The 15568-nt window shown below is 37.4% G+C and overlaps 1 protein-coding gene and 1 pseudogene across 2 annotated transcripts in view; one reads left to right on the top strand and one right to left on the bottom strand.

The window, feature by feature from the left end:
- The window catches only part of LOC309648644 (ankyrin repeat domain-containing protein 45-like), a 156619-nt gene that overhangs the window by 13734 nt on the left and 127317 nt on the right, over positions 1-15568 (bottom strand). The window contains exons 27-29 of the mRNA XM_082437503.1: positions 5398-5496; positions 3113-3280; positions 1932-2063 (exon numbers count right to left, since the gene is read on the bottom strand). Coding sequence (XP_082293629.1) covers positions 1932-2063; positions 3113-3280; positions 5398-5496 — 399 coding nt within the window. The remainder of the gene's footprint in view (positions 1-1931; positions 2064-3112; positions 3281-5397; positions 5497-15568) is intronic.
- LOC309649456 (large ribosomal subunit protein eL32-like) overlaps positions 1-15568 on the top strand; it is a 216587-nt pseudogene that overhangs the window by 121138 nt on the left and 79881 nt on the right. The window lies entirely within an intron of this gene.

Here is a 15568-nt window from a genome sequence, read left to right as displayed (position 1 = left end):
TGAGGTATCACCTCACACTGGTCAGAATGGCCATCCTCAAAAAGTCTACAAATAATAAATGCTGGAGAGGGTGTGGAGAAAAGGGAACCCTCCTATGCTGTTGGTGGGAATGTAAATTGGTGCAGCCACTGTGGAGAACAGTATGGAGGTTCCTTAAAAAACTAAAAATGAGCTACCATATGATCCTGCAATCCCATCCTTGGGCATATATCCAGAGAATACCATAATTTGAAAAGACATATGCACCCCAATGTTCATTGCAGCACTATTTACAATAGCCAAGACATGGAAGCAACGTAAATGTCCATCAACAGATGAATGGATAAAGAAGATGTGGTATATATATTCAATGGAATATTATTCAGCCATAAAAAAGAATGAAATAATGCCATTTGCAGCAACATGGATTGACCTAGAGATTATCATACTAAGTGAAGTAAGTCAGACAGAGAAAGACAAATATCATATGACATCACTTATATGTGGAATCTAAAAAAAAATGATACAAATAAACTTATATACAAAACAGAAATAGACCCACAGACATAGAAAACAAACTTATGGTTACCAAAGGGGAAAGAGAGGGGAGGAATAAACATATACACACTAATATATATAAAATACACACTACTATATATAAAATAGACAGCCAACAAGAACCTACTGTATAGCACAGGGAACTATACTCAATATTTTGTAATAATATATAAGGAAAAAGTACATATATATGTATATATATATATATAACAGAATCACTTTGCTGTATACCTGAAACTAAGAGAACACTGTAAATCAAATATACTTCAATTTTTTTAAAAATCCATGTGTAGGTTTTTGTGTGGACATAAGTTTTGAACTCCTTTGGGTAAATATCAAAGAGAGTGATTGCTGGGTCATATGGCAAGAGTATGTTAGTTTTGTAAGAAACTGTCAAACTGTCTTCCAAAGTGGCTATGTACCATTTTGCATTCTCACCAGCAATGAATGAGAGTTCCTGTTGCTCCATACCCTTGCCAGCAACTGGTGTTGTCAGTGTTCCAAATATTGGCCAATTAATAGGTTTGTAGTGGTATCACATTGTTGTTTTAATTTGCATTTCCCTGATGACATAGGATGTGGAGCATCTTTTCCTATGTTTATTTGCCATTCGTATATCTTCTTTGATAAGGTGTCTGTTATGATCTTTGGCCCATTTTTTAATCAGGCTGTTTTTTTTTCCTACTGTTGAGTTTTAAAAGCTCTTCGTATATTCTGGATAATAGTTCCTTATCTGATGTGTCTTTTGCAAATATTTTCTCTCAGTCTGTAGCTTCTTTTCTCATTCTCCTGAGACATGCTAATTTTTTAACCCAATATTTATATTCAGATATATATATATCTCACAATTCAATGAATATTGTTGAACTTAAGGTCTGTCACTTCTCCAGTTGCTGACTCATGATAGGGGCTCAAAAAATTACTAAATGGGACGTAAATATGGGGTTGTAAATTGTGCCAGTCCAAGAACAGACTTGAACCACTACTTTTTGGAGAGAAAGTTCATAGATGAGGCTTAGTAAACTCAGTAAAAATTTGAAAAGGCAGGAGATTTATATTAACGTAGGTAGATAGAGTAGACTATAATAAACACCAGACTGAATGTTCATTAACTCATTCTAATTAATGTTATGCTTGATTCTTGGGGATCTACTTATTTAAGATTTGCTGACTTTATTATTTTTAAGGGATGACTGCAGGTAGCCTGGGAAAATCAGCTGTCACAAGGGGACTGATGACCTATAGGAAGTCAGGATAAGTGAGTGATGAGGACTCTGAAATATTACTTTGAAAGATCAGACACACCTTCCTTTCTTTGTCTCCAAAATATGAAATGTATTTTGTAAAAAATACAGTAAATAAAATTTCATTCATATTTTAATCATGCAACTTACCTCATCAATGAGACTTGATTCAAAATACTGATAGGCAATACTGAGCGCAAGCTTCAGCCATATTTTATATTCCAGGGATGGCCAGAAGACATCAAAGCCTTCATATAAATCCTCCAGGGAGATAAAGCAAGCCTGAAATGACAAGGTATCGAACAGTATGCTTGATTTGAAACTAAATTACAAGACCATCAGAAAAAAAATGGCTGTAGATTTCATCTTCACCTAACCTCCTAGAAAGAACTATCAACTCTAGTATAGTAATTATGATACTCTGCCGTTTAAGCGTAAGATGATAAAATGTACAGTCCAATTAAAGCTATAAACTTAAAAACAGGCCAGGAAATTTTATACCAGTCAATAGGTAGGATAATCATGAGCCCAAGATTAAGGAACTAAGCCACATAAACTTATCTATTTTTATTGTCACAGTAGGTCACGTTGGCTCATTCATAGTATTTGTTTCCAGCAAAGTGCCAATCCAAATAAGGAAGACAAGTCTTTCAGAATTCACTGAAGTTCAATTACCCGAAATTCAGTGAATTCAATTCAGCCTTGTGAATATATTCATGCCTTCTATCCTCTTCCAAAAATGAAATGGTATGAAACCAATAAGGCGACATTCCTTTCTGTTTGTCACACTCCTAAGACTCTGGACCCTGCTCTGTTGCATCTAACAGTCCCAAAAGCTTGAAAATTCTTTGTAAGTGGGAACTTTCACTAATTTCAATTTGAATCGCCCACAGCTAGTGCAATATCAGGCCATTTATTTGTTAAATAAACTTCTTACTTAGCAAGGGAAAAATGGAAGAAAGAGGGTTGAAACACAAGTATACTTTAAAAACACCACTCTCATTATGGTGGCCATTTATTGAGCACCTAAACATGCCAGGCACTTTACATATATATTTTCCTTATCTTCCTAACATCAAAAGTTAGATATTTTCTTTTAATAAAAAAAAACTGGCATAGTCTCCTTGGTTAAAATATCACCCTCCAGATCCCATAGCAGATGTGAGACACTAAATTGGCCTCTCTCAGCTAGTCTACACTGCTTCACAGTAGCTGGTTGGGTGACTAAGTAAGATATCAGAGCCCAGAGGAAGCAAAGATGCTGGCACTCCTTATTGACTTGAGGAAGAATTAACTAACAACCCACAATATAGACGGAACCAGTTTCTTACCTGTAAAATAGTTTCACAGATGGCAGTATATTCAATTTCACGCTTAAGCAGACAGCTCAACTCTCCAATTATGTCTCCACTAGTACAGTACTCTGTAAACCTGGTCGTGGACTCTCTATCAGCGCTTAGGCTCCTGTCTATTCCAAAGGTAGGAGGTGAACTCTGCAACTGCAAAGGGGAAAAAATTGTGCCAAGGGAAATATAAAATTAAAAGCCCTTGACCAAACCCCAGGAGCTCCCAGTTTTTCTTGCAATTATTACAGTGGAAGGAAAAGATTCTTTATGAATCCTTTCAGGTGTAAAGGAGGAATTAGGCATCACAAGAATCATGGTTTCTTTCACATTTCAACTCTCCAAGGCAACATTGTTTCTAATCTTTAGCTTTACAGATGACCCCTATTTACCTTCCTTGTATAAAAATTCCACCAAAAGTAGTCACTGCAGTCTGCCACTAATGCAAGCACCCACTCTAAGTCTATTAGATATTCTTAGCATAATAGGCTAGTGTCTCAGGTGGAAAAAACTTCTGGTTGCATGGATGCATAAATCGGATATCATGAATTAATATGCCTCCAAACCAAGCCGTGATTTCAGTAGAAGCCTTGCTTCCCGTAAGATGCTTAAGAATAATCACCATGAGACATTAACAGGAAAAGGTTTTAGGATGAACACAGGACGGTTGGGTTACTTCAGGAAAAGAACTGGTAGGTGTGGGTGGGGGTAAAGAAAGGTATCAGATTTCAGGAGGAAGATGCAGGAATCAACCAGAAGGATTACACAACTTTCCAGAAAGTTTAGCTGTAAATATCAAAGAGCAAAGCTATTGTTCAAGACACAGCAAACGGAAAAAAAGTTCACTGAAGGAGTTGCTATGAAAACTGTACCCTCTCCTAGTGATTATCATTCAAACGTTTAGAGGCATTCATGCTTCCAAAGGACTTGATGTTTTTTTAATTTAATTTTGAATGCAGTTCAAAGTCCTTCTGAGTAATCAAGAATGTCTCTGCTTTTCTGCAAACCAAGGAAAGGGGATAACATCTGTGGTAAGCAGAATTCTAAAGAAATCCTTCCAAGATTCCTGTCTCTTTGCTATTCAATCAAACATTAATCTATGAACTGCTGTGAAGGGATTTTGCAGATAGAATTCAGGTTACTGCTAATCAGCTAAACTTAAAGAGATGATTCTGGATTATCCTGTTGGGCCCAATGTAATCACATGAGCCCTCAAAAGTAGAAGAGGAAATAGTTGTCAAAGATTGGTGGCGGGGGGACAAATGAATTGATTTCTCTGTCCATCAGTTTTCCACCTTACATGAGGTTGGTGTAAGGATTAAATGTCATAACATACTGCCATTCTCGACCATCCTTTTAAATGTCACAATTAGCCATCTTCATCTCTCCATCACCGCTAACATACTATATATTTAACTTATGTATTTTGTCCATTGTCCCATCTCCTTCTATGCCTCTACTAGAAATTAAACTCTAAGAAGACAGCGATTTTTGTTTTTGTCGATTCTATGCCTAGAATGAGCAGTGCCTGCTGCATGATAGTAATGAAGTAAATATTTGTTGAATGAATGAGGGAACGGATGAATGAAAAGTGCCTGACACTTAATAAATGCTATACATGTGTTAGTTAGGATTTACTATAATAGTTTATTTCCATGATTAATTTTGGTATTTTTAAGGTCTGAAACACCCATTCCAAAAATAGAAAGCCAAATATATTATTTGCACTATAATAAGGGTTTGTCACTTGTAAATGTCATCTAGGAATTATGTTGGTCATAGCTGGGGCTCACCCATGGATTCAGCTACTAGTATTCAGTTTCTAAAGGATTCTTGTCCCTATCATTCTACTGACACCAAAAGCCTCCTACAGGTTAAAAATTGTATGATTTTCATCCTATCTGACCTCTGGGAGAATCTGATGTTGTGGTCTATTTCCTCATTCTTGACACTCATTTCCTTTAGGTGAGTAACCCAACCACTCCAAGTACTGGGTTCCTTATCTGAACATCACGGAAAAGACTGTTCCTCCCAGGACTGTTGTGAGGAATAAGTAATAATTATGAAAGCATTTTGTAAGATGGGAAGCACCTTTCGGATGGTGGGTATTATAATTATCTCTCAGCTGTAGTGTTCACTCTGAACAGAAATGGTTTCATCTGGAAAACAAATTATGTTAAAAATTTCAAAATATCTTAGTTCCTAAATTTCTCCTTATGTGATAATTACATATTTCAAAATACATTTTCAGTAAAAAATAAATAGTCCCTTACGATCGCCATTCCTGAAATAATTAAGTAGATTCCTTGTGGCATTTCACCTTCTTTACAAATGACATCTCCATAGTCAAAATAGGCAAGTTTGGCTCTCTCCTGAAAGAAACAAAAAAGAAGAAGAAAAGAAAAGGAAAGAAAAAGAGAATTAACACAAATCTTTACAGTCTACTTCTGTAAATAGAAATAAGATTTTAAAGCATAAAAACAAACTATATTCTTCAGTTTCTTAATGAATTACACCATTTTTGCATACCTCATTAACTTTTAGGTAAAAAAGGGACAAGCAAGCAAATTGTAGACTTTGTGCTTAGGACCTAGCAGAGTGGTAGAAACACCCAATAAATGCTAGGTTGGATAAATGTTTACAATAAAGTGTAATAATTCTGATCAGGAGACAGGGACATGGCACTCTGGGAAAAAAATTCAGAAAGGCCACAGGGTTCTGTCTTGGGTGTCCAGGGGAGACTTCACAGAGGAAGGAACAGCTAAGCTGAGACCTGAAGGAAGAGTAACAGATAGCCAGGATACGATGAGTTGACGACCACTTACGGCAGAGGATTCAGTTTATGCAAAGACCCAGAAGCAAACAGAATAACTGCACTGGGGGTAACCACAGAAGATTCAGTACATCTCAGGCAGGGAAGCAGGGGTGGAGACCAGGGCTGAGTTATCCATTAGGCATCAATAGGCACAGTGTCCAGGGTTCACAATACTTTTCGGGATTTACAACAATGTTTTAGTTTCTTTTAAAATCAAAAGAAAATAAAAGAACTTTTAGGTAGAGTAAAATGTCTTAATACTAAAACATCTAATACTAATATATTCATCTTTATACTAACATGATCATAAAGTATAATTTTTTGGTGCTTTTTTATGGAGGAAAAGGCAGAAGTGCCTGGGGCCCAGGAAAGTCATATTGTAGCCCAGGTGGAGGCAGGACTGGAGAGGTGAGCCGAAGCCAGGTCTCCAAGGGCCTCACAGGCACCGTAAAAAGTCTGGGCTTTTCCCAAAACCAGGGGGTAGCCACTAAAAGGTTTGTAACAGGAGAATTACGGTGACAGATTTGCATTTTACAAAGATGTGTGGGAAACATACTTTTAAGTCACACATAGTAGTTATCTTGAAGTGAGGGGTGGGGAGTGAAAGGTTTTCACTTTTCATTTCTGATTTATTTTACAGTGTAGAAATAAACATGGATGACTTCACAATATTTTTTTAAAAGCTCACCTAAAGCCAATTATCCCCCTTATGTATTATTCAGACCTTGTTTTTTCTTTTTTTTTTTTTTTTTGGCAGGTGCCATTCTTTTTTTTTTTTTTTTTAAATACAGCAAGTTTTTATTAGTTATCTTTTTTTTTAACATCTTTTTTGGAGTATAATTGCTTTACAGTGTTGTGTTAGTTTCTGCTGTATAACAAAGGGAATCAGTAATATGCATACATATATCCCCATATCCCCTCCCTCTTGCATCTCCCTCCCACCCTCCTTATCCCACCCCTCTAGGTGGTCACAAAGCACTGAGCTGATCTCCCTGTGCAATGCAGCTGCTTCCCATTAGCTATCTATTTCACATTTGGTAGTGTATATATGTCAATGCTACTCTCTCACTTTGTCCCAGCTTACCCTACCCCCTCCCACTGTCCTCAGGTCCAATCTCTACGTCTGTGTCTTTACTCCTGTCCTGCCCCTGGGTTCAGGAGAACTTTTTTTTTTTAGATTCCATATATATGTGTTAGCATATGGTATTTGTTTTTCTCTTTCTGACTTACTTCACTCTGTATGACAGACTCTAGGTCCATCCACCTCACTACAAATAACTCAATTTGGTTTCTTTTTATGGCTGAGTAATATTCCATTGTATATATGTGCAACATCTTCTTTATCCATTCATCTGTCGATGGACACTTAGGTTCCTTCCATGTCCTGGCTAATGTAAATAGTGCTGCAATGAACACTGTGGTACATGACCCTTTTTTTAAAATTTATTTATTAACATCTTTATTGGAGTATAATTGCTTTACAATGGTGTGTGAGTTTCTGCTGTTATAACAAAGTGAATCAGCTATACACATACATATATCCCCATATCTCCTCCCTCTTGTGTCTTCTTCCTACGCTCCCTATCCCACCCCTCTACGTGGCATGGCCCATTATAATTATGGTTTTCTCAGGGTATATGCCCAGTGGTGGGATTGCTGGGTCATATGGTAGTTCTATTTTTAGTTTTTTAAGGAACCTCCATACTGTTTTCCATAGTGGTTGTATCAATTTACATTCCCACCAACAGTGCAAGAAGTTCCCTTTTCTCCACACTCTCTTCAGAATTTACTGTTTGTAGATTTTTTTTTTTTTTTTTTTTGTAGATTTTTTGATGATGGCCATTCTGACTGGTGGGAGGTGACACCTCACTGTAGTTTTGATTTGCATTTCTCTAATGATTAGTGATGTTGAGCATCTTTTCATGTGTTTGTTGGCAATCTGTATATCTTCTTTGGAGAAATTTCTATTTAGGTCTTCTGCCCATTTTTGGATTGGGTTGTTTGTTTTTTTGACATTGAGCTGCATGAGCTGCTTGTATATTTTGGAGATTAGTCCTTTGTCAGTTGCTTCATTTGCAAATATTTTCTCCCATTCTGAGGGTTGTCTTTTCGTCTTGTTTATGGTTTCTTTGCTGTGCAAAAGCTTTAAAGTTTCATTAGGCCCCATTTGTTTATTTTTGTTTTATTTTCATTTCTCTAGGAGGTGGGTCAAAAAGAATCTTGCTGTGATTTATGTCACAGAGTGTTCTGCCTATATTTTCCTCTAAGAGTTTTATAGTGTCTGGCCTTTCCTTTAGGTCTTTAATCCATTTTAAGTTTATTTTTGTGTATGGTGTTAGGAAGTGTTCTAATTTCATTCTTTTACATGTAGCTGTCCAGTTTTCCCAGCACCACTTACTGAACAGGCTTTCTTTTCTCCATTGTATACTCTTGCCTCCTTTATCAAAGATAAGGTGACCATATATGCATGGGTTTATCTCTGGGCTTCTATCCTGTTCCATTGATCTATATTTCTGTTTTTGTGCCAGTACCATACTGTCTTGATTACTGTAGCTTTGTAGTATAGTCTGAAGTCAGGGAGCCTGATTGCTCCAGGTCCATTTTTCTTTCTCAAGATTGCTTTGGCTATTCGGGGTCTTTTGCATTTCCATACAAATTGTGCAATTTTTTGTTCTAGTTCTGTGAAAAATACCATTGGTAGTTTGATAGGGATTGCATTGAATCTGTAGATTGCTTTGGGTAGTATAGTCATTTTCACAATGTTGATTCTTACAATCCAAGAACATGGTATATCTCTCCATCTGTTGGTATCATCTTTAATTTCTTTCATCAGTGTCTTACAGTTTTCTGCATACAGGTCTTTTGTCTCCTTGGGTAGGTTTATTCCTAGGTATTTTAATCTTTTTGTTGCAATGGTAAATGGGAGTGTTTCCTTAAGTTCACTTTCAGATTTTTCATCATTAGTGTATAGGAATGCAAGAGATTTCTGTGCATTAATTTTGTATCCTGCTACTTTACCAAATTCATTGATTAGCTCTAGAAGTTTTCTGGTAGCATCTTTAGGATTCTCTATGTATAGTATCATGTTATCCGCAAACAGTGATAGTTTTACTTCTTCTTTTCCAATTTGTATTCCTTTTATTTCTTTTTCTTCTCTAATTGCCGTGGCTACGACTTCCAAAACTATGCTGAATAATAGTGGTGAGAGTGGACATCTTTGTCTTGTTCTTGATCTTAGAGGAAATGCTTTCAGATTTTCACCATTGAGAATGATGTTTGCTGTGGGTTTGTCATATATGGCCTTTATTATGTTGAGGTAGGTTCCCTCTATGCCCACTTTCTGGAGAGTTTTTTTTATCATAAATGGTGTTGAATTTTCTCAAAAGCTTTTTCTGCATCTGTTGAGATGATCATATGGTTTTTATTCTTCAATTTGTTAATATGGTATATCACATTGATTGATTTGTGTACGTTAAAGAATCCTTGCATTCCTGGGATAAACCCCACTTGATCATGGTGTATGATCCTTTTAATGTCCTGTTGGATTCTGTTTGCTAGTATTTTGTTAAGGATTTTTGCGTCTATGTTCAACACTGATATTGGCCTGTAGTTTTCTTTTTTTGTGACATCTCTGTCTGGTTTCGGTATCAGGGTGATGGTGGCCTCATAGAACGAGTTTGCGAGTGTTCATCCCTCTGCTATACTTTGGAATAGTTTCAGAAGGATAGGTGTCAGCTCTTCTCTAAATGTTTGATAGAATTCGCCTGTGAAGCCATCTGGTCCTGGGCATTTGTTTGTTGGAAGATTTTTAATCACAGTTTCAATTTCAGTGCTTGTGATTGGTCTGTTTATATTTTCTATTTTTCCTGGTTCAGTCTTGGAAGGTTGTGCTTTTCTAAGAATTTGTCTATTTCTTTCAGGTTGTCCATTTTATTGGCATATTGTTGCTTGTAGCAATCTCTCATGATCCTTTGTATTTCTGCAGTGCAGTTGTTACTTCTCCTTTTTCATTTCTAATTCTGTTGATTTGAGTCTTCTCCCTTTTTTTCTTGATGAGTCTGACTAATGGTTTATCAATTTTGTTTATCTTCTCCAAGAACCAGCTTTTAGTTTTGTTGATCTTTGCTATTGTTTCCTTCATTTCTTTTTCATTTATATCTGATCTGATCTTTATGATTTCTTTCCTTCTGCTAACTTTGGGTTTGTTTTTTTTTTCTTCTTTCTCTAATTGCTTTAGGTGTAAGGTTAGGTTGTTTGTTTGAGATGTTTCTTGTTTCTTGAGGTAGGATTGTATTTCTATAAACTTCCCTCTTAGAACTGCTTTTGCTGCATCCCATAGGTTTTGGGTCATCGTGTTTCCATTGTCATTTGTTTCTAGGTATTTTTTAATTTTTCTTTGATTTCCTCAGTGATCTCTTGGTTATTTAGGAGCATATTATTTAGCTTCCATGTGTTTGTATTTTTTACAGTTTTTTTTCCTGTAATTGACATCTAGTCTCATAGCCTTGTGGTCGGAAAAGATACTTGATATGATTTCAATTTTCTTAAATTTACCAAGGCTTGATTTGTGACTCAAGATATGGTCTATCCTGGAGAATGTTCCATGAGCATTTGAGAAGAAAGTGTATTCTGTTGTTTCCCAATGGAATGTCCTATAAATATCAATTAAGTCCATCTTGTTTAATGTCTCATTTAAAGCTTGTGTTTCCTTATTTATTTTCATTTTGGATGATCTGTCCATTGGTGAAAGTGGGGTGTGAAAGTCCCCTACTATTACTGTGTTACTGTTGATTTCCCCTTTTATGGCTGTTAGCATTTACCTTATGTATTGAGATGCTCCTATGTTGGCTGCTTAAATATTTACAATTGTTATAAATTCTTCATGGATTGATTCCTTGATCATTATGTAGTGTCCTTCTTTTTCTCTTGTAATAGTCTTTATTTTAAAGTCTATTTTGTCTGATATGAGAATTGCTACTCCAGCTTTCTTTTGACTTCCATTTGCATGGAATATCTTTTTCCATCCCTTCACTTTCAGTCTGTATGTGTCCCTAGGTCTGAAGTGGGTTTCTTGTAGATGGCATATATATGGGTCTTGTTTTTGTATCCATTCAGCAAGCCTGTGTCTTTTGGTTGGAGCATTTAATCCATTCACATTTAAGGTAATTATCAATATGTATGTTCCTGTTACCATTTTCTTAGTTGTTTTGGGTTTGTTTTTGTAGGTCCTTTTCTTCTCTTGTGTTTCCCACTAAGAAGTTCCTTTAGCATTTGTTGTAGAATTGGTTTGGTGGTGCTGAATTCTCTTAGCTTTTGCTTGCCTGTAAAGCTTTTGATTTCTCCGTCGAATCTGAATGAGATTTTTGCCAGGCAGAGTAATCTCAGTTGTAGGTTCTTCCTTTTCATCACTTTAAATATATCACGCCACTCCCTTCTCACTTGTAGAGTTTCTGCTGAGAAATCAGCTGTTAACCTTATGGGAGTTCCCTTGTATGTTATTTGTCGTTCTTCCCTTGTGGCTTTTAATAATTTTGCTTTGTCTTTAATTTTTGTCAGTTTGATTACTATGTGTCTCAGCGTGTTTCTCCTTGGGTTTATCCTGCCTGGGACTCTCTGCACTTCCTGTACTTGGGTGCCTCTTTCCTTTCCAATGTTTGGGACGTTTTTGACCATAATCTCTTCAAATATTTTCCCGGGTCCCTTCTCTCTACTCCTTCTGGGACCCCTATAATGCAAATGTTGTTGCGTTTAATGTTGTCCCAGAGGTCTCTTAGGCTGTCTTCATTTATTTTCATTCTTTATTCTTTATTCTGTTCTGTGGCAGTGAATTCCACCATTCTGTCTTCCAGGTCACTTATCCGCCTCAGTTATTCTGCTATTGATTCCTTCTAGTGTATTTTTCATTTCAGTTATTGTATTGTTCATCTCTCTTTGTTTGTTCTTTAATTCTTCTAGGTGTTTGTTCTCTAATTCTTCTAGGTCTTTGTTAAACATTTCTTGCATCTTCTCGATCTTCGCCACCATTCTTTTTCTGAGGTCCTGGATCATCTTCACTATTATTATTCTGAATTCTTTTTCTGGAAGGTTGCCTATCTCCACTTCATTTAGTTGTTTTTCTGGGGTTTTATCTTGTTCCTTCATCTGGTACATAGTCCTCTGCCTTTTCATTTTGTCTATCTTACTGTGAATGTGGTTTTTGTTCCATAGGCTGCAGGACTGTAGTTCTTCTTGCTTCTGCTGTCTGCCCTCTGGTGGATGAGGCTACCTAAGAGACTTGTGCAAGCTTCCTGATGGGAGGGACTGATGGTGGGTAGAGCTGGGTGTTGTTCTGGTGGGCAGAGCTCAGTAAAACTTTAATCTGCTTGTCTGCTGATGGGGCTGAGTTCCCTCCCTGTTGGTTGTTTGGCCTGAGGCAGCCCAACACTGGAGCCTACAGGCTCTTTGGTGGGGCTAATGGCAGACTCTGAGAGGGCTCATGCCAAGGAGTACATCCCAGAACTTCTGCTGTCAGTGTCCTTGTCCCAGCAGTGTGCCACAGCCACCCCCTGCTTCTGCAGGAGACCCTCCAACACTAGCAGGTAGGTCTGGTTCAGTCTCCTGTGGGGTCACTGCTCCTTCCCCTGGGTCCTGATGTGCACACTACTCTGTGTGTGCCCTTCTAGAGTGGAGTCTCTGTTTCCCCCAGTCCCGTCAAAGTCCTGCAATCCAATCCCACTAGCCTTCAAAGTCTGATTCTCTGGGAATTCCTCCTCCCATTGCTGGACCCTCAGGTTGGGAAGCCTGACGTGGGGCTCAGAACCTTCACTCCAGTGGGTGGACTTCTGTGGTATAATTGTTCTCTGGTTTGTGAGTCACCCACCCAGCAGTTATGGGATTTGATTTTATTGTGATTGTGCCCCTCCTACCGTCTTGTTGCAGCTTCTCCTTTGTCTTTGGATGTGGGGTATCTTTTTTGGTGAGTTCCAGTGTCTTCCTGTCGATGATTGTTCAGCAGTTAGTTGTGATTCCAGTGCTCTTGCAGGAGGGAGTGAGTGCACATCCTTCTACTCTGCCATCTTGAACCAATCTCCCAGGTGCCATTCTGAAATCCTCCCTCTAGCTCTTTTGGACCTTTTTTTTTCAACTGTTGTCTTTAGGCTTATCTTCGTATACTATTACCTTTTTAATTAACCACACCAGTTGGAGGGTGAAAGAAGGGAGGAGTAGTGAAAAATTAACTATTGTTGCTGTGATGGAGACCAAGACTGAAATCAATGTCTACAATGAGGGGTGTTTGTTTTGTTTATTATAGGAATTTTAGTTATCCACGCAATCCCTGGGCTGTTCCTAATGAGAATAATGCCCATGTGCTCCCAATTCATCACATTTTTCTTTACCCTAATGAAATCTGACTTAAATGGCTATCAAGAACCAACATATTAAGGAAAAGGGCCACTTAAAGAGTGAGCCATATCTGTAAGTGGGTGGAGAGGGTCCGGCAGCTTTGCATTGGCATGGCAGGTTAAGGAGGAGAAGAAGGTTGTGCCCTGGTTATAGAGTCACCTCAGGTGTATGGAAACCATTCATTTCTGGAGTTCTCTCTCATTGTTTTTCCCATTCCTCCCCCATTCACTGCAGGATGGTCCATTAATTATACTTGTGAAAGTATTACCTATAAAGAACCCCAAATTCAAATTTTATTTTCAAGTTGGATATTTAAAAAAACTGAACAGGATGCAGATTGTAATAAACACCCTTTAGATACCTTCTTTCCAGTCCAGGCCCATCCCTCACCTCCCACCCTCGTTTATTTGAGGTCTGTTTTCCAAACTACCCCCAATGGCCCCTGCCCATCAGGTTTCCTCCCCCTCACAGCCACACTTGTCCTTCCCAAAGCTGGAGATCTGGTTCAAGCTAAGCCAGTTGGATTTCTCTCTCAAGAATTTGAACTGAGGGACAAAGAGCCTGGGAGTTGAGAACTGAGTCATCATAGCCAAGTGCTACAGGAAGGGTCCACAAATTCCTACCACTGACATCCCAGAGCTGGCCTGATTCCCACCCTGCTCAAGGTTAGTTTGTCAACTATTTCTTAGCTTCTGTATACCACCACAATATATTTTCAGTAAGCTCCCCTCTTGCTTAAACTAGTTCAAGTAGGGTTTTGTTACTTTCAACCAAAGAAGTCTTAATTTAACTCAATTCAAAATATGAAATCAATTTCAAAAGAAAAATTCAAATATTTCTGGCATGAAGAAAACATTAGTATGGCCTAAATGAAAACAGATATTCAAAGCTCAGTAGAAACTCCACTATGATCACTGTCTTTCTAGAAAACAAGGAAAATGTCCCCTCATTATGGATAAACAGATGACATATATCTCCATGACTAGACAACAAGGTACAGTACAACCAAATTTGTAGTAAAGCAAGTACTGTTCTTCGTCAAAGAGTTTTCTTGATTCCAAAAATCTAACAGGTTTTAACAAGTTGACAAAAAAGTTATTATCCCTATAATTCATATAATAGCCATTTAAAACTAAAGCCACAAACTGGTGGTCTGTGAGTCACACCCAATCCACAGATATATTTTGTTTGGCTTGCACTGTATTTTTAAAATTCTGAACTTGTTACCAAGTTTTAAAATTTTGGAATTTTCACCTAAAAATTCAGATTTACGGATCCTCTTTTTAAAAAAACTGACCTCTACATTATTAAATCTAATAGTTAATTTTCAGTCTTCATCTTATTTGATCTCTCAGCCTCATTTGACATAGTTGATCACTTTCTCCTTCTCGAAATATTTTCTTCACTTGGCTCTGGGACACCATTCTTTTTTATTTTCCTCCTATGTGATAGATAACTCAATTCTTTTTTTCCCAGTTTTATTGAGATATAATTGACGTACAGCACTATATAAGTTTAAGGTGTACAGCATAATGACTTGACATACACATATTGCAAAATGATTACCACAATAAGTTTAGTTAACATACATCACCTCATATAGTTACAAAAAAAATTTTTTTCCTTGTGATAAGCACTTTTAGAATCTACTCTCTTAGCAGCTTTCAAACATACTATAAATATATGACTATGTAACTATAGTCATCATGTTGTATACCCAGTATTTATCTTATAACTTGGACGTTTGTACCCTTTGACCCACTTCAATTCACCCAGCTTCCTCTCCCCACCTCCGGTAACCATCAATCTGATCACTTTTTCTATCCTCAATTCTTTTTGCTAATTCTTCCTCATCTCCCCACCTCTAAATGTTGGATAGCTCAAGACTCGATCCTTGGTTGTCTATAATAATTCCTTAAATTATCAAGTTTCAAGACCTTAAATATCAGCTCTATGCTAACAGCTCTGAAATGTCTTTCTCCAGTTTGGCCTCCCACCTGCCTTCCAGTCATGTATCTAACTGCCTACTTAGCAGTTCCACTTGGATGTCTAATAGCTTGCTCAAATTTAACCTCTTCAGAAGCAAATTCTTGTCCCTCCCCATATAAATCTTCTCTTCCCCATCCAAGTAAATGGTTACTCTATTTTCAGACTATTTTCTAATTTCAGACTAAAATCCTAGAAGTCATTCCTTCTCTCTAACACTCACTCCATCAACATCTATATGCTCTCTCTTCAAAAACCTA

The sequence above is a fragment of the Balaenoptera physalus genome (genome assembly GCF_965194825.1).
Source record: "Balaenoptera physalus genome assembly, chromosome: 1".
Lineage (NCBI taxonomy): Eukaryota > Metazoa > Chordata > Mammalia > Artiodactyla > Balaenopteridae > Balaenoptera > Balaenoptera physalus.
The sequence above is the reverse complement of the archived record's forward strand: the minus strand, read 5'-3'. Positions and strand labels throughout refer to the sequence as shown.